At 40.5% G+C, this 21,556-nt stretch overlaps 1 protein-coding gene across 3 annotated transcripts in view; it reads left to right on the top strand.

Annotated features, from left to right (window-relative positions):
- ush2a (Usher syndrome 2A (autosomal recessive, mild)) overlaps nt 1–21,556 on the top strand; it is an 815,153-nt gene that overhangs the window by 740,241 nt on the left and 53,356 nt on the right. For all 3 annotated transcript variants that reach the window (XM_080200528.1, XM_080200527.1, XM_080200526.1), the window contains 2 exons: nt 4,210–5,732; nt 15,900–16,221. In XM_080200528.1, the coding sequence (XP_080056654.1) occupies nt 4,210–5,732; nt 15,900–16,221 (1,845 nt within the window). The remainder of the gene's footprint in view (nt 1–4,209; nt 5,733–15,899; nt 16,222–21,556) is intronic.

Below are 21,556 nucleotides of genomic sequence, written 5' to 3'. Positions count from 1 at the left end.
ATAATACCTGAGATACAATTATCAGGCACTCAGATTCAATTAAGTCTTCCATAGTAGTATCCACAACACTAGGGACTAAAGAAGTTGGTACTTAGATGATTCTGAGAAATAATTTTGAGATGACCATAATTGGTCAGCATGGCATTGCTAAACAAGTTCATCTTTGGTTTGAACCATATAAGAAATTCAACCTGTTTTTTCTAAAACTATGGCTAGTACCCATTTCTCACTTGTGGCACAATTACACGCAGTCTCCTTCTTAAAATAAGCATTGTTTTATCTTCACTTCTTGTCTAGTAACTTGAGATTCTTGTTCATGTTCTCCTATCTCTGACATTTCTGGAGGTAGCAACAAATCAAATGTCTTTCTCAACGTTCTCCTTATGAATAATAATACAGGTGAACTTTGGGTAGTTGCATGAATGGTTTGCCCATAATCCTAAAGAGGACTTCAAATGCATCACATTCATTGAATGTGGTACCTCTGAAATAGCATCTATCTTTTTACATGTTTTATATAGACCTTTGCTATCAATGAAATGACCCAAATACTGGACTGACGTCTGGAAAAAGTCACACTTTTCTTTCTTGATATGCAGATCATGTGCTTGAAGATATTCCAATGTTGCTTCTAAATTATTCAAGTGCTCTTGTTCACTGGATCCTGTAATTAGAATATTTTCCAGGTAACATTGTACATAAGAGAGACCACTTAAAATCTGATCCAGCAATCTTTGGAATAGGGATGTTATTCCAAAAGGCAACTTTTTATAATGAAAGAAACCTTTGAGTCATGATAGTAAGCATTAGTTGAGATTCAGCAGCTACATTCATCTGTAAATATGCTTGTGAAAGATCAAGCTTGCTGAATTTCTGTCTACCTGTTAACCCAGAAAACATATCTTCAATTAAAAGAAGCAGGTATTGATCAGCACACAACACCAAATATATGTCTGTTCTATAATCACCGCAAAAATTAACATTTGATTTCATGACAGACACAATGGGAGTAGTCCAGTCACTCATTGCAACCAGCTCTAACACACCAATGTTGACAAGTTGCACTAATCCTTTTTTGACTTTGGGACAAATTTCATCTGGCACAGCTCTTGCTTTGAGACCTTTTGGTTGACTGTTAGGTTTTGCCTTGAGTTTTGCTTGAACTCCCTTCATTGAGCCAAGTGGCTCTTCAAATACACTGTTGTATTTATCCAGAATGTGCTTTTGGTCTGTTTTGGCATGACGAAAGTATTGACAGCACTCCAGTTAAGCTTTATCTCCTCCAATCATGTTCTCCCAAATAGAGCTGGAAAATTGCCATGGATCACATGGAGAGGCCACTCATTTCAATATTGACCATGAAACAACCTTTTAAGGCCACAATCTCTTTGGTGTATGCCCTTGAAATCAGTTGGTTTTCATAGGAGATGCTTCAGATTTTGTTGGTATGTGGTCTCAGGAATTAAGGATACAGCCGTGCCAGTTTCAATCTCCATCCCAAAGGTTGTCCACTTAACTTGAGAATCATCAGAATCTATGTGATTCACCCTGGATAAGATGGTCAATTGAAGCTCTTAATCATATTTCTGCACATTCTTTTTTCCACAGGCCAAGGAGGACAGAAGCACCCTTCCCAACCATTCAAGAAAGTCTTTATTTCTCCCATACACAATCCAACGTAGATCCCCAGTGATCCACAGAATCCCCACAATTTGATGTCTCTTCCATGATTGACCAACCCTCTTCTGTTATCTGATGCCTCCCCAGCATTATCAAACAAAAGCCTGATGATCTGTCACACCTTTGCGATTGGCTGACTCCTCTATGATCCACAGTGCGCCTCATGCTTGACTGAGTCCTCAAGTGTTCCTGCTCTCACCTAACCTCTCCCGCCATTGTCTCTGTTGCAATCTGATATCCGACCTCCAGTCATCATCAGTTTAAAAGTTTAAAGTTTATTTATTCGTGTCTTTACTCCTCTTAGTAAAGTTACTGAAGTAGCTCCCCACAGTAACTTAAAGATTATCAGAAAATTCACTAATGCTCTTTAGAGAAGGAAATTTGCCATCCTTGCCTGGTCTGGCCTATATGCGACTCCAGAGTTACAACAATGCGATTGACTCTCAACTGCCCTCTGAAGTGGCCTAGCAAGCCATACAGTTCAAGGGCAACTGGTGATGGGCAAGAAATGCTGGCCAGCCAGCGACTCCCACGTCCCATGAATATAAAAAAAATGTCTTTTTTTTCCCTTCAAGATGGCACTGGAATGTGGTGACTTCTTCTGAGCTGTCCCCAGCATATTCTCTAATTCTATCTTTTACTCTCATTGTATGCTTTTAAAACTCAATTGAACTCTTATAAACTCTCTAACAATAATCTAATTCAATCTCTTAAACTGATCTTTCTCTACACCTTAGCTACGACTGCAATACTCCACTCTGCACTCTCCCCTTTCCTTCCCTATGTATGGTATGCTTTGTCTGTATAGTGCGTAAGAAACAACACTTTTCACTGTATTCTAATACATGCAACAATAATAAATCAAATCAAATCAAGGCACGAGACAGAGAAAAAAAGTCAAATGAGGTTCTGTTTATAAATTCAGCACAAGCCTCATTCTTCCGTATTTCTATGCTACCAGGTCATCAATGTTTGCATTTCCACTCCCATATATTGAGGGATCGTAAAGCTTAATTAAATTATCAGGTAAAAATGAACCTTCACATTCTATTGGCAATGTGCAGTGTTTAGTGGATGTGCATTATGGGAAATGGCCAGTAAACAGCCTGTGATTTTTTTTTAGCTCTTGCTTCAAGATTTATCCATGTTGCGCTACATATGAGTTCAGATCTGTGTTCGCAACACCAAATTGGTCCAAGGGTGAGGGAATGGGATTGTTGGGATGGCTTTGCAGGGGGCTGGTATGGACCCAATGGGCTGAATGGTTGCCCTCTCTGCTGTAAATGACTCAATATGACAAGTCTTTGTCAGTGATCTGAAAATTCTCATCCACATTTTCAAATCTTTCATGGCTTTGCTGCTGCCTATCCCTGTAATTTCCTGCAGCCGACACTTTCCAAGATATTTATTCTCCTCTAAATCTGGTCTCTTGAGCATCCACAGTTTTACTCACTGTGCCTCTGGCAGCCTTACCTCAAACTGCCATGGCCCTAAACTCTGAAATTCTTGCCCGCAGCCTCTTCAAGTTTCAACCACTCTTCCCTTAAAATGCTGGTTAATTCTATCCGTGATCAAGCTTTCAGTAATGTGCTGTAAAATCTCCTTCTGTAATTCAGTGTTAAATTCTGTTTGATAACACTCCTGTAAAAAGATGCAGGACGTCTTTCGACATTGAACATGTTGTCGCTATCAACCTGAGTGCTGCAATTAAACATTCCTCAAGTTTGATGTGTTGTAAAACATTTCACGTGAATGGAAAGGAATGTTTCTATTTTTGAAACAAACATTTCAGTTTCTTTGATGCCAAGATAGAAAATACTGCGAACACTCAGCATGTCAGGCAGCATTTGTGGAGAAAGAGATACTCTTTTAACTACAGCTGTTTTGATAACACAGAATGTTCACTCATCTCTTTGCTGCACCAACCCTGTTCGACTTGCTGAGTCCCTCCACAATTCGGGGTTCCGTGTCAAATTTCCGATATTGCTTTGTTAATTTTTGGCCCGATGTTTTTGCCATTCACCATGCATTCAACTGAAATGTCATAATTTTTTAAAATTAAATTACCACTATATGCTTTGGGAAGGAGGTGGAATGAAATTGGCCTGCGGAAGTGATGCAGAATGAATGATAAAGAATTGATGGATTGTCATTAGATAAGTAAATTAGGTGAGGTGTTAAACCAATTTCCTTTTTGCACTATTGCCCAGGAGCAATTTTACCCCCTTCTCCTTCCCAGGGGATCAATATTGTAAAACATCTTGTAAAAGAATAGTACTGGTACCTCATTTAGACTGTTGGAATCCTATTCCCAACTGCCAGTCAAACTCAATTTTCATTGATGGTTAAATCATTGTAGCTCTTAGCAAGTTGAGACCATTGCATCACCTACTTCCTTGTTAAGGGATGGCTATTGGGTTGGAAAGCAGTGAAATCTGAGTCCAATGAGTTCTTTTATTTTGTTCTGCACAGAGAAAAAAAAGGCTCTAAGCTTATAACTAATATTGCCACAATTAATTTGCTTTGCAGACATACAACATTTATAGTGATGGCAATTTGGAGTACAGTGGTTTGTTCCGTCAGTTCTTGTTTAGGCGCCTGGAGCCTTACACAGTCTACACACTCATGCTTGAAGCTTGCACAAAGGCAGGCTGCACACATCTTCCACCACAGGAAGTAAGGACAGATGAAGCACTGCCAACCTCCCAGCCAGCACCTGCTATTCAATCAGTGAATGCAACACAGATTGAACTGAGGTGGATTAAGCCACTTAGTGCAAATGGAAAAATAATACGGTATGACGTGTTCCGTAAAAGCAAGAGACAAACTGCAAGCCACCGTGGAGAAAGACAGACGCTGATGGACGAAGAGGTTGTATTCAGAGAATATGAGACTGGCAAAGACCAATATGTATTCATTGATAGCAATTTAACACCATGGACAAGGTATGAATATAAAGTACGCTGTTGGAATTCGGTTGGATATGCAAACAGCCCGTGGGTGGTTGTGACAACCAGCCAGGATGCACCTACTGGCCTTTCTGCTCCTGAAGTTCAACACGTATCAGATAATCCATATAAATTACTCATTTCTTGGTCTCCCCCGGAAAAAATAAATGGTGTTCTCCAGTCCTACAGATTACAAAGGAATGGACTTACTTTCCGTTTCAGTTTTGACACTTTAACATTTAATTATACAGATGAAGGCCTGCTCGCATATACAGTTTACAGCTATGCAGTGATCGCTTGTACAGCGGGAGGTTGCTGCACCAGTGAAGTGACCAAAGTACGAACACTTGAAACGGCTCCCGCTTTTGTGAGCCCTCCTTTACTTCAGACTATGAGTGCAACGCAGATCAATGCCACATGGATTGCATCAACGATACAAACTGGAAAGATTTCTGAATATCGATTACTTGTCAACAATGAACAGGCCTACTCCGGACTGGGGCTAACCACTGTAGTTTCTGGTCTAAAACCGTACACAACATACTCTTTCGTACTAATTGTCTGCACTAATGGCGGCTGTACCTCCAGCTCATCCATAAGTAGTCGGACAATGGAAACACCACCATCTAACATGGTGCAACCCAAACTTCAGGTCACAGGATCAGAATCTATTGAAGTTTCATGGAAGGAACCAAACAATCCCAATGGGCTGATCAAAAACTATGAACTAAGGCGGGACGGGGTGCTTATTTATTCAGGCCTAGAAACTCGATATCATGACTTCACTCTGACACCAGGTGTAGAGTATAGTTACACTGTTGCTGCGAATAATAGCCAAGGAAGCACCGTCAGCCCTCCTTCCAGAGCCAGGACTAACCCTTCAGCTCCTTCTGGAATGGCTCCACCAAAATTACATGCATGGACCTCTAGTGCCATCATAGTAAATTGGCAACCACCCGCTCAGACCAACGGAGTGATTGTAAACTACACGATATTCTGTCGTGATCTTACCACGACTGATCTTAAAGCTTTCACGTTTTCTCCACCTGACACCTCCTTTATGAGTCAATCATACAAGTTAACTGGACAAGAGCCATATTCAAGGTATGTGGTAATAACATTTTTAAACTTTGCAATCTGCAATATTTGTTATCAAGATCTAACAATGAACCTGCAGTTTTTTTTTATTCATTCATGGGATGTTGGCATCACTGGCTGGCCAGCATTTATTGCCCATCCCTTGTTGCCTGAGGGCAGTTGAGAGTCAACCACATTGCTGTGGCTCTGGAGTCACATGTAGGCCAGCTCAGATAGGGACGGCAGGTTTCCTTCCCTAAAGGACATTAGTGATCAAGATCGACAATGGTTTCATGGTCATCAGTAGATTCTTAATTTCAGATATTTTTTATTGAATTCAAATTCCACCATCTGCCATGGTGGGATTGGAACCTGGGTCTCCAGAACATTAGCTGAGTTTCTGGATTAGTAGTCTTTTGATAACACCACTAGGCCATCACCTCACACAGGTAAGCAAACAAATGGAGGCAACATTATAATATGAAATGAGGGAAAGCTAACACTGACAATACCTGTATATGAAACTATGCAAGCAGGAAGAGTTGAAGGCTTTAATATTCTAGATAAGGTGAAAGCTGTAATCATTTTGAAAGTCTTTGCAACTATTTATAAGCACTCAAGATACCATTTTGCAGAGGATAATCTATGAAACAAAAAGGCTAAAGGCAGATTTTTGAATACTTTGGTTAAAAGTAACAGTTTTCTGATTCTGGTTCTTTCCAAAGCAGAGGTTCAGATAAGAGGCGTTCAGATAAGAGGCGCTCAGACAAAACACAGCTAAGCAGGTATTTGCTGAAGCAGAATCCACTGCAACAAGTATCTTTATACAAAGATTCATTCTATTGACATTGACGACATAATTTAGAAATATAAGCTCTGGAATCCCAGTCTGTGTGCAAAATGGGGAGAAATGGTGAATTGCACTGTTGCAATGTTATCAAATACAATTTATTCCAGATGCATAGGGTTTACATTTTTTTGACTATTATTTGCAAGCTCCTAAATGCACAATGTATATCCCTGTGGAGCATTCGCAACAGTTCCACAACTGCTGCTGTTTTGAAGAGTTCTAACTAGTATTCAAACATTGGCATTCTCATCTACAACAGAAAATACATGGCTTGGGCTGGAAAATTTCTAGATGGTAAAGGATTTTGGACCTTGTGCAGCCAAATTTACAGATGTAAATTTTAATCTGTCTGGATGATTGCAGTCCCATCAAGAAGCTCAAAGCTATACAGGACAAAGCAGTCTGGTTGATTGGTACCATATTCGCCATCCAGCATTCACTCCCTTCACCACAAACGCTCAGGAGCAGCAGTGTGTACCATCTACAAGATGCACTGCAGCAACTCACCAAGTCTTAGTTGACAACACCTTCCAAACCCATGACGTCTACCACAAGGAAGGACAAGGGCAGCAGATGCATGGGAACACCACTACCTGTAAGATCCCCTCCAAGTCACTCACCACCCTGACTTAGACATGTATTGCTGGTCCTTCATTGTCACTGGGTCAAAATCCTGAAACTCCTTTCCTAACAGCACTGTTGGTGTCCCTACACCACAGGAACTGCAGCAGATCAAGAAGGTAGCTCACTACCACCTTCTCAAGGGTAATTAGGGATGTGCAAAAAATGCTGGCCTAATCACCGATGTCCACATCCCAATACGAAAGAATAAAAGAAAAATGTACAGCTGTAAAACAACAGCTTAAGTCACAGATATTGAAAAGGATTGTCTCCTTTGGCACTTGAATGTATTTTTAGTAGAAAACACAAGTGCAATAAACCTAATAGCTAACATGTTTAATGCTGCCACAGCACCCAAAAAACTTAATGCCCAATGCAAAAAAAGGCAGACCTGCCCTCACAGCTCAAGTTTAAACTGCTCTCTATGCTAAGTAGCTGCCCAAGTATGTATATCATAATGTGTTTTCAGTTAATTGTTATTGTTTCATTCTGCTCCACCCACCTATTCAAACAAGCTTACAGCCTTTACATAACTTACCATGTATATACCTACTGTATAGTAGCATAAATATGATAGTGGGCATGCTATATTTTTGACACAGATGTCTGAAGTCTGTGCCAAAAATACGTCGAAGCACATAGTGTCCCTATGCAGTAATGACTGTAATGAGTGAAGGGAGCCTCTGTACTAGTTTTGCACAAAACTCCATAAAAATGGTGTGGCTTCCCCTGAAAGTAGTCAGTGCACAGAAGCAGTAATATAGTTACATATTGCCTGTTTGAAGAGGAGATGCTGAAGCAAAAGAAAACAATTCAGATACAGCTGCTGAACAAACCTATTTCTCCCCACTCCCAAGCCTGCCCCCCCACCGCTCCCACACACACAACTCCGTCCTATGTTACAGCAGTAACCACATGTCTAAAGTACTTCCTTGGCTGTTTGTAGTTGTTCAGAGGTTGTGAAAGGTGTAACGTCAATACAGGTTCTTCTTTCTATTAGTTCCTACCCTCGTGCTGTCACTGCTTTCATTCTACCTGCCCTTTTCTCCCAAACAAGGCAACTACACAGTGCACAATGAGAAACCAACAATCTTCCACTAACAATATTGTGATCTTGGTACAGAGAACCAGTTAATTAGGGGAATGAGCTGATGCAATGTCTTCTGGCAAGGTCAGTTCACTTGTTTGGAATGGCTGGTGATTCTGTACTGTACAGGTGGTGAATAACCAGCACCTATGGTCTGTTCTCAATCACTGAAAGTTCTTCGAATACGACCTCGCTGCATAATGAATACTGATTTACTGGTGGCAGGACACAGTGGCATATAATGAAACAGGGCATTTTAGATTTGGAGAAAGGGTCAGAAATATCAAGCGGAGGTTATGCTTAAAAGCTTCATCATGTATACCGGGAATACAAAGGAGAATGGTACTAGAGAAACCACCTACCCCACCCCGCCTCACACCTCTCCCCCCAACCACCCTTCCCCCCAGCTCAATATGTACATTGCCTGTGTTCTTGTTAACAGTAAATTGACAATATGTAAGGAGAATCATTTTTACCTGCTTTTTGCTGCTGACAATATATTATCACTACAAAACGCTTGCAGAAAGTGGTTTTTAGAAATATAATTAGAAATGATCAAGTCCATTTAATTAAAATTGATTTCCCCTGTTTTGGTAAAGGTTTAGCTTTATATCTAAATTAGAACTTTGAATATACTGAATTGACTAGAAGTAAAGACATCTTCATTTTCTGTATTTAACTGAAAGGGTTTTCAAAACATGGGCCAGTTTCTTGTTGATTTGATTTGATTTATTGTTGTCACATGTATTAAGATACAGTGAAAAGTATTGTTTCTTGTGAGCTATACTGACAAAAGTTCATAGCGTACGTAGGGGAGAAGGAAAGGAAGGGGTGCAGAATATAGTGCGGGATTTTACAGCCTCGCTCATCCTGAAACTACAAAATCCCGCCTGAGGTCACCAGAACTTTGTGATCTGCTGCTTGCACGCTCCGATTCCCATGGCAGGCGAGTGATAAAATTCTGGCCATAGTGTTATGGTCACAGCTAGGAAGTATAAAAAGATAAGCTTAATATATGGCAGATCCATTCAAAAGTCTGCTGGCAGCAGGGAAGAAGCTGTTCTTGAGAGAGTTAGTACATGATCTCATATTTTTGCATCTTTTCTCTGATGGACAAACGTGGAAGAGAGTATATCCAAAGTGCATGGGGTCCTGAATTATGCTGGCTGCTTTTCTGAGGCAGTGGGAAGTGCAGATAGGGTCAATGGATGGAAGGTTTGTTTGTGTGATGGACTGGACCGCGAGAAACTACAACCTTTTGCAGTTTCTTGCAGTCTTGGTCAGAGCAAGAGCCAGACTAAGCTGTGATACATCTGGAAAGGATGCTTTCTATGTGAATCTGTAAAAATTGGTGAGAATCGTAGTAGACATGCTGAATTTCCTAAGCCTCCTGGGAAAGTAGAGTTGTTGCTGGGCATCCTTAACTATAGTGTCAGTGGGGGGAAAGACGTGGAAAATGTCCATTTTAAATTGAAATTCATAATCCACTAACGAACTTGTGAGAACTGGCAAACTGTCTAGTTCCAGACTCTTCAAACAGAGGAAACAAGGATATGTTTATAAGGCTAGCTGCAGAACGTTACATGATACTGCCCAATCCCTGGTTGAGGCCAATTAAGTTCTCAAGAGCTCATTAAGAGCTGGTTAATTTGTAATTTTCACCTCAGAGCAGAGGGCAAGGCTGCCAATGACATTGGGCAGCTGCCAGACCACAGGAAGAGCTGCAGCTGGCAGTGAGGGCACTGCTGTCAAATTTTGGGCTAGTTGTGATGAAGAACAAGTCCGCATGAAGAGTGGATCCCTGGTCATTAGGAGGGCAGGGGAGGGAGACAAGGGGAAGGAAGGACTCTTTCTCTTGGACCTACCAGTGAAGATGTAACTACCTGGAGATAACCAAGAAGCTGTGCTGCTGGAAACTATGACTCGCCAAGCAGATGGTCACCCCACATCACTGCTTGCCATACTTTATCTGTGCCACAACTCACACTTTACAAGACACTCAAAGTTAAATCATCAAATCTATTCAAGAAACCACAGCGCTGCCACATGGGAGACTGGAAATCATAAATCAGAGACTGAATTAACTGTGATCTGTAAAAGTGCACTATTTTATCTGCATCCAAACTTTTGTGTATGTGTGTGCAAAAGACAAAGTGTGTGACAGTGTAATAATTCAGGGTAAGTGTGTGCAAATAAGTAACCTTCTTTATACTCATGGAAGCTTGCTGCTGAATTATTTTGTTGAAGTGCACACTCCAAGAGTAAGAACAGACACAACTCTCTCCAGATAAAACATACTGACTACAGGCAGTACAAGAGAACATGTACACTCTTACTGTGACAGAATGAAATGGCAGAATTTGACTGTTGCCAGTGAAGAGAAATTCAGACAGGATTCAGATCAGAAAGAGGTTGAGAAATGCATTGACAACCATAAGTCTGAAGCTTGATTTTATTTTAGTTTATTATTTATTAGTCACAAGCCAGCTAATATTCACACTATAATGAAGTTACTGTGAAAATCCCCTACTCGCCACACTCCAGCACCTGTTTGGGTACACTGAGGGAGAATTTAACATGGCCAAAGCACCTAACCTGCACATCTTTGGACTGTGGGAGGAAAGAGGGAGCACCTGAAGGAAACCCATGCACACACAGGGAGAATGCGCAAACTCCACACAGACAGTGACCCCAGTGAGGCAGCAGTGTGAACCACTGTGCCATTGATATCAACACATAGAGTAACAGACTGTGCCTGAAAATTGGGGAGGGAGTGGCATAGTGGTATTGTTGCTGAATTAGTAATCCAGAGACCCAAGGTAATGCTCTGGGGATCTGGGTTCAAATCCCACCATAGCAGATGATGAAATTTGAATTCAATAAAAATCTGGAATTAAAAGTCTAATGATGACCATGAAACTGTTGCCAATTGCCGTTAATACCAATCTTGTTCACTAATATCCTTTAGGGAAGGAAATCTGCTGCCCTTAGCTGGTCTGGCCTACATGTGACACCAAATGCTCTCAGTGATGGGTAATAAATATTGGCCCAGCCAGCAACACCCATACCCCAAAAACAAATAAAAGGAAAGCTTACCTGAAAGTTTGAAAGAAAATGGTTACCCATGGGGAGACGGTGGCCAAGTGATATTGTCACTAGATTAGTAATCCAGAGATCCAAGGCATCCCTCTGGGGACCTGAGTTCAAATCCTACCACTGGTGAAATTTGAATTCAATTAAAAACCTGGAATTAAATATCTAATGATGACCATAAAACCATTATTGTAAAAATTTAAGGATGAAAGAGTGTGATGTTGGCCTTAATGGCCAATGGTTCCTGCTCAAGTTGTTAGAGGATGCATGTTTGATTGCTGGCAGTTTCTTAGCAGCATTAGCGCTCAGCACCCTCTTCGGGGTCAATATGTGGTCTGAGCTCTCATGTTCGGGAGCTCCTTAGCTGGTGGGCCTAATTTTACCATCAATTTGTGCCTGTTTTTGGGTGCAAAAACTTGGTAAAGTTGAGTGTGAGGTGACTAGTGCAATCTGCGCCCACCTCCTCGCCAGTTCCCCCTTTCCCAAGGCCCAAAAATGGCTGCAATCAGGACCATGCCCAAAATGAGCATGACAGCCATTAAAATTGACTTAATGGGCTGCACGCCCAACCTGACCGGCACTTCCCCCTTTACCACTGTGTTCGCCCAACCAGATTCAGCATGAAACAGACATCCTTTACAAAGATCCGATTCGGGCCCTCCAGTCAGTGAGGAGGTAAGTGCCGAGTGTCTGATGGCTCTCTGCTTGAGACCATTTGGGGGATGGGGGGGGTCCGTTGCCAATCTACCTGAGATCAGTGAGGGGGGAAGGGGGGGGTTCTTCTGCTACTCTACCTGAGATGATGGAGGGAAGGATGGAGGGGCCCACGATCAGTGTGGCCTGAATGGGGTTGGGACCTGAGTTATGAATGGGGTCTATGCATTGGGGGAGGAGTGTTTTCAGGGGGCCTTGCAGGGCGTTCATAGAGGGGTGAATCATGAAGTAGGTAATGATGGGGGGGCATGTCAGGGATCATGCAGGAAGGTCCCAATGCCAGTGACCTGTGTCCGGAGGGCTGGAGGAAGATACTGCTAATGAGGGGGAGGGGGCACATTGTTCATGGGTGGAATCCCCCAGTGCACTGTGAGAACTGGGTGCACTCGCAAAATGGCACCCAAACTCTCAGCAGCCAGGCTGATTGGCATCTCTAGGCCCCACCCCCTCAGTACCAGTGCACAACACATCTCTTCAAAAAAGTGACTGAGTGTGGGATAATTGTGATCCAGAGTGTGTACGACAGATTGGCTATTCTGGTATTCTCGCCATTATGGCACTTTTTAGGAAAAATTCCACCCCTGTGGATGTGATATCATTGATATATTGTGAAAGTTGTCCCTTCATGTTCATGATACAAAAGTGGATGTATTTGTCATGACAACACATTGCTTAAGTAGATAAGTGTGCTAATGTACATAGAAAAACTCCATATGTTCTCTTCACAAAATCAGTGATGTACAGAGCACCACTCATCGAAGCCCAATTGTCACCACCCCCACAAGTATCCACACCACAATTTTGAGAAGGAATCAAAAGATAAGACCTTGAGTAGCAGAGGAAGTTGATGAGGAGCAGGTAGTGAACAGTGGAGTTGTTGCACGCTGATTATCCCACACGTGCTGCATGAGAATCTCATTTGACCTCTTGTCATGGAGGCTAGAACTACACAAGGTCCAATTTGGTGAGATGCTCATTAGCATAGATTGCATAATGGCAAATAATCTTATTACTGTGGAGAACTGTGAAGTTTGCCTGTGAAGTTGTAGCAACAGCAGTAGCAATTGCAAGTGCAGACTTTCATTGCTACATTGGTTGAGTAGTATCTTTCAAGATTCTGTTAAACTCGACTTAAAGAACAATTATGGTGGAAAGCAAGAGGGAAAACGTCAAGATATCATAAACATCCACAATGCTACACTTGCACAAAACAATTTGTTATCATGAAACATTGCCTCGTGTGCCCATGAATTCTAACCACATCCATAACCCCTTCCCCCCCACCCCCCCCAACTCTCCGTCACCCCATTCCTCACCTAGTCATGTATAACGTAGTGCAAGAACAACCAATTCATGGTTTTGGTGGCTTTCTACTATCATGTATCACTGAATAAGTAACAGATCCACCACTGAAAACAATGAACCTGTAGTATTCCAGAAGAGGAGGTCTTTGGCATTGAGGTACGGAGGGTGAGTCACAAATGTGCGCCTGCATCTCTCAACATCCAGATCCCACAGTGCACTAGGAAATTCCCCCCATGGACATTGGGTCCACTCCCCCTAATGGTTACTTACATATCCCATGCAATCACCGGTTTGTTATGCAATCAAACATAGTTCTACACCATTAGCTTCAAGACTACTTAGCAATAGGGAAACATTCACAACGCACAGTAAGCAAATTGGAAAATTGCATTCAGCACATACACATCCACTACAGCACAATTTAATAAAATGTATTCCCTTGTAATTCTTTCATTATACAATAAATAAAGCACGTTCAGCAAGGAAACAAAACAACAAATCCTCATATCTGATAAGTCTCTGTGAACTTAATCCAAACCTATCTGGTTCATTAAATACTTTCAGGCTTCGCTCCTCTATCAACAACTTGGAGTTGGAAATGCATTGACTAGGGAATGAATACACTGCAGGGAGGAATTTCCAAGGGCAAATAATTTTAATTTTCACTGTTCTTTCATTCGAAATAAACATTTAGGTGTAATAATTTGATACTGCAAAGGATGGAGGGAAGTAGTGATGAGCAATATTTTTAGGAACTTTATAGATGGGTGACATAAAATTGGACAAAAAAGGGGTGGCACAGTCATTAGCACTGCTGCCTCACAGCAACAGAGACCCGGGTTCAATTCCAGCCTAGGATAACTATCAGTGTGGAATTTGCACATTCTCCCCATGTCTGCATGGGTTTCCTCTAGGTGCTCTAGTTTCCTTCCACATTCCAAAAATGTGCGGGGTAGGCTTATTGGCCATGCTAAATTGCACTTTCATGTCAGGGGGATTAGCAGTGTAAATATGTGGGGTTAGGGGGATAGGACCTGGCTAGGATTGTTCGTGTAGGCTCAATGGGCCGAATGATCTCTTTCTGCACTGTAGAGATTCTACGATCAAGGTAGCGAATGCACTTGTTGCCTGGGGCCTCTCTATTTTTCACACTGTCTTTTATTTTCCCTCCTGTTGTTCACTATAGTACATCCTACCAATGATCCCATATTCCTACTATCTGACAAAAACTTTTTCTCTGCTCCCTTTATATTTATTCTTAAACCAACATGTAAAAGCAGATCATTTGGTCATTATCACTGCTGTTTCAGGGAACTTGCTATATACGTTTTTGGGTTGTTGCCTTTCCTACATTACAAAAGTGATAATACTTCAGTAGAAACTAATTGGCTGTAAAGCATTTAGGTCATGAGAGGTTCTAAATAAATGCAAGTTCTCTCTTTTCATTTCTATCACTGCTGCTCTGTTCCCTTGAAGTCTTCCCTTTCCTTTAAAATAACTGGCCAGGATTTTCCACTTTTGAGGGACGACACTTCATCTTCAGTGGTTACCACAAGGATGTGTCCCCGGCCTGAATTGAATTTGCTGGGTGAGGGTTATTTGTGCTTTTTGAGATTGGTTCTCTGCCTGGAGAAGAAGTGAAGACTGAGTGTGGGGTATGTTGAGGACACAGAGAACATATTATTTTATGATGCATTCCCATCGAATGAATGTTATTTTAATACCACTTGAGGTCAAATACTGGAAGCGGGAGGGTGAACTGAGAACCGGCATAATAGCTCCTGTAATGTGACTGCCACATTCCTGAGAGCCAGCATGAGTCCCACGCAAAAGCTAAACCATTCTGGAAATTATTTGCTTCCTTTGAGATTACCCAGTTTTTACCACTGTATACTTTTTTATTCATTCATGGGACATGGGCATCGCTGGTCGGACAGGGTTTATTACCCATCCCTAGATGCCCATAAAACTGAACGGTTTATTAGACCATTTCAGAGGGCAGTTGAGAGTCAACCACATTGCTGTGTCTCTTGAGTCACATGTAGGCCAGACCAGGAAAGAGCGGCAGATTTCCTTCCCTAAAGGACTTCAGTGAACCAGATCGGTTTTTCCGACAATGGTAGATTTTTAATTCCAGGGACTTTTTATTGAATTCAAATTCCATCATCTGCCATGGCGGGATTTGAATCCGGATTCCCAGAACATTAGCTGAATTTCTGGATTAATAGTCTAGCGATATGGCCATGATGTCCTCATATTTGTTGAAAATTATTAAACAGAGCAAAATAGCTGATTGAACCTGTACAATTTTAATTGGAAAGATTTTTTTTAGATTATAAGTGCCCACAAAGCTTCAAAAACAGAGAGAAGTGATATATAGCCTGATTTAAATGCATTGGTTGCGCTCAGATTTAACAAATAGAAATTCTGAACAACAGAAAACATTGGGCACAAATCATTTTTTCAAGACTTTGATGTATTTCATACCAAAACTAATCTTGCTGATTTTTTTTTTCTCCTGAAGGTATGAAGTGCGTGTTGAAGCTTGCACAGTCCTTGGTTGTGTTTGCAGTGAATGGGCCTCAGTGCAAACTCTAGAAGCTCCACCTATGGGACAAACCAGGCCTATCATCGATTTGCAGACTGATGCAACAGGAATGCAGTTGGTGTTTTTAATATCATGGTCCATGCCCAAAAAGCCCAATGGTGAGATATTGTACTATGGACTGTACAGAAGACAAGTAACACATCCGTCAATGAATACAGAGACGGTACTTGTTTATAATGGCTCCTCTACATTATTTCGAGATACGATGTTACTTCCATATACGGAATATGAATATCAGGTGAGAAGCACTTTTTCTTTATCAGTTACTTTGATTTTATTTGATTTATTATTGGCACAAGTATTGGAATACAGTTAAAAGTATTGTTTCTTGCGTGCTGTGCAGACAAAACATACTGTTCATAGAGTACAAAGGTGTGAAAGAAAGGAGAAAGTGCAGAATATAGTGTTGCACTCAGAAATAGGGTGTAGAGAAAGATCAGCTTAATGTATGGTAAGTCCATTCAAAATCTGATGGCAGCAGGGAAGAAGTTGTTCTTGAGTTAGTTGGTATTAGGTCTCGGACTTTTGTATCTTGTTCCCAACAGAAAAGAGGGAAAAGACTAAAAGAGTCCTGGATGCATGGGGTCCTTGATTTTGCTGGCTGCTTTTCTGAGGCAGTGGAAGGTGCAGACAGAATCAATGGATGGGAGGTCACTATATGAATCTTATCTCCAAATACTTTTCATGTTGTATTTAACGGTGTGTTATTCAATAGTAATCAAGGTACGATTACCTAAAATCTAAGAGCAGGTGCCTTAAACTCTGGGCAAGTAGAGGACACCAATGAGCTAAACCAAGGTCAGACACACAAAACTTAATCATCTCCTACAAAAGCTTGCTCCTAGGAATCACCATCCGCATTGTTACCCAGATTCTCTTTATCTGAGGGATTCTCTGCTTTCTTGATGCATTTACTTTACCCCTGTTCAGAGGTGGAAAGCACCAACTATTATTCCTCTTCATGGGAAAGAATTAAAAATTGACTGTAAGAACTGCAGATCAGTGTTCCTATTATGTTTGTGTCATTGCTCATAGTAAACATTGCAAGTGAGAAACTGCTACAAAATCTCAATCTCAATCTCAACAACTTGGGGCAGAATTTGACAATCCCCACCAGCCTATAAAATGCATTGGGTTCCCTTCCGGCTGCTCTCCCACTCACACCTGACCTGTCGGTGTTTTAAGTGGAGTAGATGAGGCCTCGGATGGCCCGCTCATGCTCACCTAAATTGAGGCTCTTCAGTAGCACATTGTTGCTCAATCTACCTTTAATTATTTATTCAAGTACAATAGGCAAGCTGCCGATTATTATCTAGAATATCATGAGGGACAGATAGGCAGGAAGATGGCAGGCTGGGTACCTCAAGTACCTACTGTGCCCCCCACCTCCAAAAATATGTCTAATGGGGAGACTGTAAAATCCAGCCGCGAGAGTCCAAAGTGCAGTTATGGTCTCCTTACCTAAGGAAGTGCACACTTGTCCTAGACGAAGTGCAACAAAAAGAAATTTCTTTATTTATATAACATCTTCCATGATCTCAGCACATCCAAAGTGCTTTAAACTTAATGAAATAATTTGACATGGAGTTAATGCTGTAATGTAGGACTTGCAGCCGTCAATTTTCACACAGCAAGCCCCCACAATGTGACAATAACTAGATATTATTTTTCTCTGTGATGTTGATTGAGGGACACTTATTGGACAGTGATTCAGGGATAACTGTCTTGCTTTTTGATGAAATAGTACAATGGGATCTTTTGCACATGCCTGAGAGGAGAGAAGGACCCTTGGTTTAAATATTTCATCTGAAAAATGAAGGTTCATTGGACTGTTTCCTGGGGTGTGGGAGTTGTTCTATGAGTGGGAATTGAGTAGACGAGATCTAAATTTCCTGGGGTTTAGAGAGTGGGAGATGATTTACGTGAAATATGAAATCTTTGAGGGACTTGCTATAGGTGGAGGTTGAGAATAGGTTATCCCTCACTGAGGAGTCTGCAACATATTTTCGTTGCCTCAGAATGAGGAGTTGGTCAATCAGGACTGAGATGAGGATTTTCTTCTCTTGAAGTGCCCTGAATCTTTGGAATTCTCTATCCCAGAGAGCTGCGGATACTCAGACATTGATTACATTCGAGACAGGGGGCAATGGGCTTCTGTGCTATGGGTTGCAGTGGCACTATGGAGCCACGCTATGCAAAAGAACGTTTAAACTCTCGAGTACAGGGCCAGATTCTCCAACCTCGCCTACAGCTGGGATTCTCCCATCCTGCTAAAGTGAATGGAAATTTGGCTGAGCAACAAAGTTTCCATCCTCGCTGGCAGCAACGATGGAGTATGCACGGCCAAAGAGTTCCAGCCATGATATTGGAAAATAGAAACATTTATTATAAAAACGTTATTACTTTGCCTGAATACTAAACATGCATTTGATGTTCAGGCAAATTTAGATTCGGGTTTAGTATTGAATGCCATAATATTCCTATCACAGAATCAAATGTCCATAAGTATTTTTGGCGTGTTCTTTTCAAACTGAAGTCTTACTTTTTAAACCAGTCTCACCAGGTACCCGACACACCCATTTGCCCTCATAATGTTAGTGCTGCTGATTTCCCATTGAGTTAGTATGAGCTACATCTTTCTCTATGCACTCCATAACCGAAGAAGATGGCAGACTGTGAGCATATACACATTTTTGTTTGCAGATTATTCTTTTCAAACATCAGTTGCGTGTGTTTCCACAAGGGGAAGAATTTATGCCAAGGTTGTAGATAGGCTGATATAATTTTGCTGATTATTTCTTCTTATTTATGAGGCATAATTTATGAGGCTTCAACATCAAAATAAAATGAGTGATGAATACCCATAGCTGAAGTAATAAATCAGGCACAGTGAAAGCAGGGATGATTTTGATCGAATCTATTGAATTAGTTGCTGCCCTCAGCCATTATAGGTATCGGAAAGACCTTTTAAAGTCTGCCAGACTGTCTCGTGGGAATGTGATAATCATCCTATTACAAACCCATAGGAAACAAATTATATACATACTGTCTGTCGGGCTTATGAGTGCTGATTGCTCTTTTTATTAAATGAGTTTGATGTTAAAGCAAATTCAGATTAGACTGTAATAATAAACATCTTTATTTTCACGTTAACGGAACTGTGACTGCCTAAAAGCCTTTTGTGCACTATGTGCCTTTTCAAACTAAGTCTTTAATCATCTTGGTCAAAAAATTATCTCAACACTTGGAGAACCAAGTGTTAGATTGTAATCTGCAAATTAAAAAGAAGTCTTCAGAAAATGTATTTATGGCATGATGCATCGTACAGTCAGTCCGATGGCATATGATTTCCATGATACTAGTTTACAATATAATATCCATTTCACAAACCATCACTTTTGTCCAGGATAAGAATTAAAAACAAAATAAGCAGCAGGGAAATGCAGTGATTAACATTGAAATGATCCTGATTATTGCAACACAGAAAACCAGAATGTCCCTGTATTTAGATTTTAACTGATAATTGCAAATTTCAACGGCTTTACTTGTGTCATCTTGGATAAGCAGAAGAAACTATGAGCTTTCTCCACATTAAGTAATAAAGACCAAATACATTAGCAGGGAGATGTTGTCCTCTTATTAAGATTGTTGGAAAATAAATTGTCTCATTGTGTAATTATTAGCTGTATGTCATTAAAAATGAAATAAGAAGAGCATTGGAATAGAACAAAGTAAAGTATAAATGCAGTACTCTATTGAAAGTAACCCTTTCTAAGCCAAAGCTGCAAAGTCAAATTAATTAACTGATAGAGTTACAGAAATCTCTTCCACCTGAAGTTACTTGCACTGGTTTAAATTTTATTTGGCATTACAAATTATAACTTACTATTTTGTTAGTAATTATCATGTTTTTTTTGGCAAAACTATTGTTTTCATTGAAAGAAAGCATGCTAGTTTCTGAGGAGGTGAAATATTTTCCTACTTTTGTCACCAAAAACCTGAATTAAGCACTTTCATGAGTTGGGTTGGGTTGATTTCAGTGCTGAGCCTCAGAGGTACAAGGTCAACTTATTAGCATGCTACACAACCAAAATTACAATTCTTCAATAGGCAAGTGGCCAATATCTATCCAAGACTCAGATCTGCATGTTATTTCACCAGGAAACTACTGTAATTTTTATACATCATATGTTTTTCCTTTTTGAAATTAATTTAACATAAAATAACTAACAGTACAGATAAGGTATATTCAAAGAACACTAAGATATTCAGAAGAAGATTTGGCTAAAACTGGACAAAGGACAGTTTGGAGCCAATGTCAGGAAGGGAGGAGAGAGGCCAGGAGAAATGTCAATGCAGAGGATTAGTGAAATGTGGAATGCTTTGCCACAGGGCATTTCTGTGGAAAGATGATTGCATCTTTTATAAGGTATAAGTGAATAAATGATTGAAACTGAGGAAGATACAAAGCTATAGGGAGAGGGAAGAGTAGATGATGATGGGCTAATTGACCTGCCTTTACACTGTCAAAATTTTTGGTGCATTAATTCTATGGGTCGTGAAACCAAAAATTCGAGATATATTTGAGCTAAAGATAGATGACATGAATGAGGATCAAATGTCCTCCCTTTCCCCATGTGGAAATTATGATTTTGTTGGATAACTTGTGCAAATCTAATCAAAACTTTTAGTTTTACATAGATAACTAAATACCCATTAATTCTATTGGCAACATGGCTGAGATTTTAACTCACTCAAAACTGCATCATTCACACAGAGTTAATTCAGGCCCATTGTCATTGTCAGATATCTTTCTCTGAACCCAGAAGAATCATGTCTACCCCATTTCAGAACTTTGTGATAGGTCAGAACCTACATTTTCCAAATCAGTGTTCATGACTGTGAGCCTCCCCCATCTCTAGGGAATATCAGAAACTTGTTGGAGAACCATCCATAATTTTTCTTATATATGCTGGTGACAAACTTCCTGGTCAGGATGATTTCCTATTTTAACATCTCTTATTCCAGTTATGCTGGTACAATATTGACTTCACGATTGACTACGCAATTGGCTGCAGATGTACCCACAATTGTGTCAATTATGTTCAATAATAACAGAGCAAGATCACTCTCAATGAAGCTCTCTTTACCAATGCTAAATTTCCAATTTCTGCTGTACATTGGCATTGGTGTAAGTCCAAACACTGTACCACACTAATAGCAGGTGCCCAGAATGATGTAATACTTGCTTTCAGAATGTTGTGTGAACTTGATAGTGAGCATTTATCTATGAAACTATCAGTAACCAATCTCCTAAGAGCTTTATGATGGGTAATGTGTTCTCTCCATTGCTAGCAAAATTGGCCAAAATATTTGTTAGTATCCAATTCCTGGACAACTGCTGAGAAAAAGCTATCATACCTCCAAAACAAATATTAGAATTTCTCAAATAATCTGTCTACCAAAATTGAAAGCTTCAAGAATTCTAGGAAAAAAAAATTCTGTTTTTGTCCAGGAATTTGGGATAGAACCTAGTTTTATCATTGCTTCACTTCCAATCATAACACCATTTT

Source organism: Carcharhinus amblyrhynchos, chromosome 12 (genome assembly GCF_965287045.1).
Source record: "Carcharhinus amblyrhynchos chromosome 12, sCarAmb.v2.hapA, whole genome shotgun sequence".
Classification (NCBI taxonomy): Eukaryota; Metazoa; Chordata; class Chondrichthyes; order Carcharhiniformes; family Carcharhinidae; genus Carcharhinus; species Carcharhinus amblyrhynchos.
Note: the sequence above shows the minus strand (reverse complement) of the source record. Positions and strands in the feature narration are given on the sequence as shown.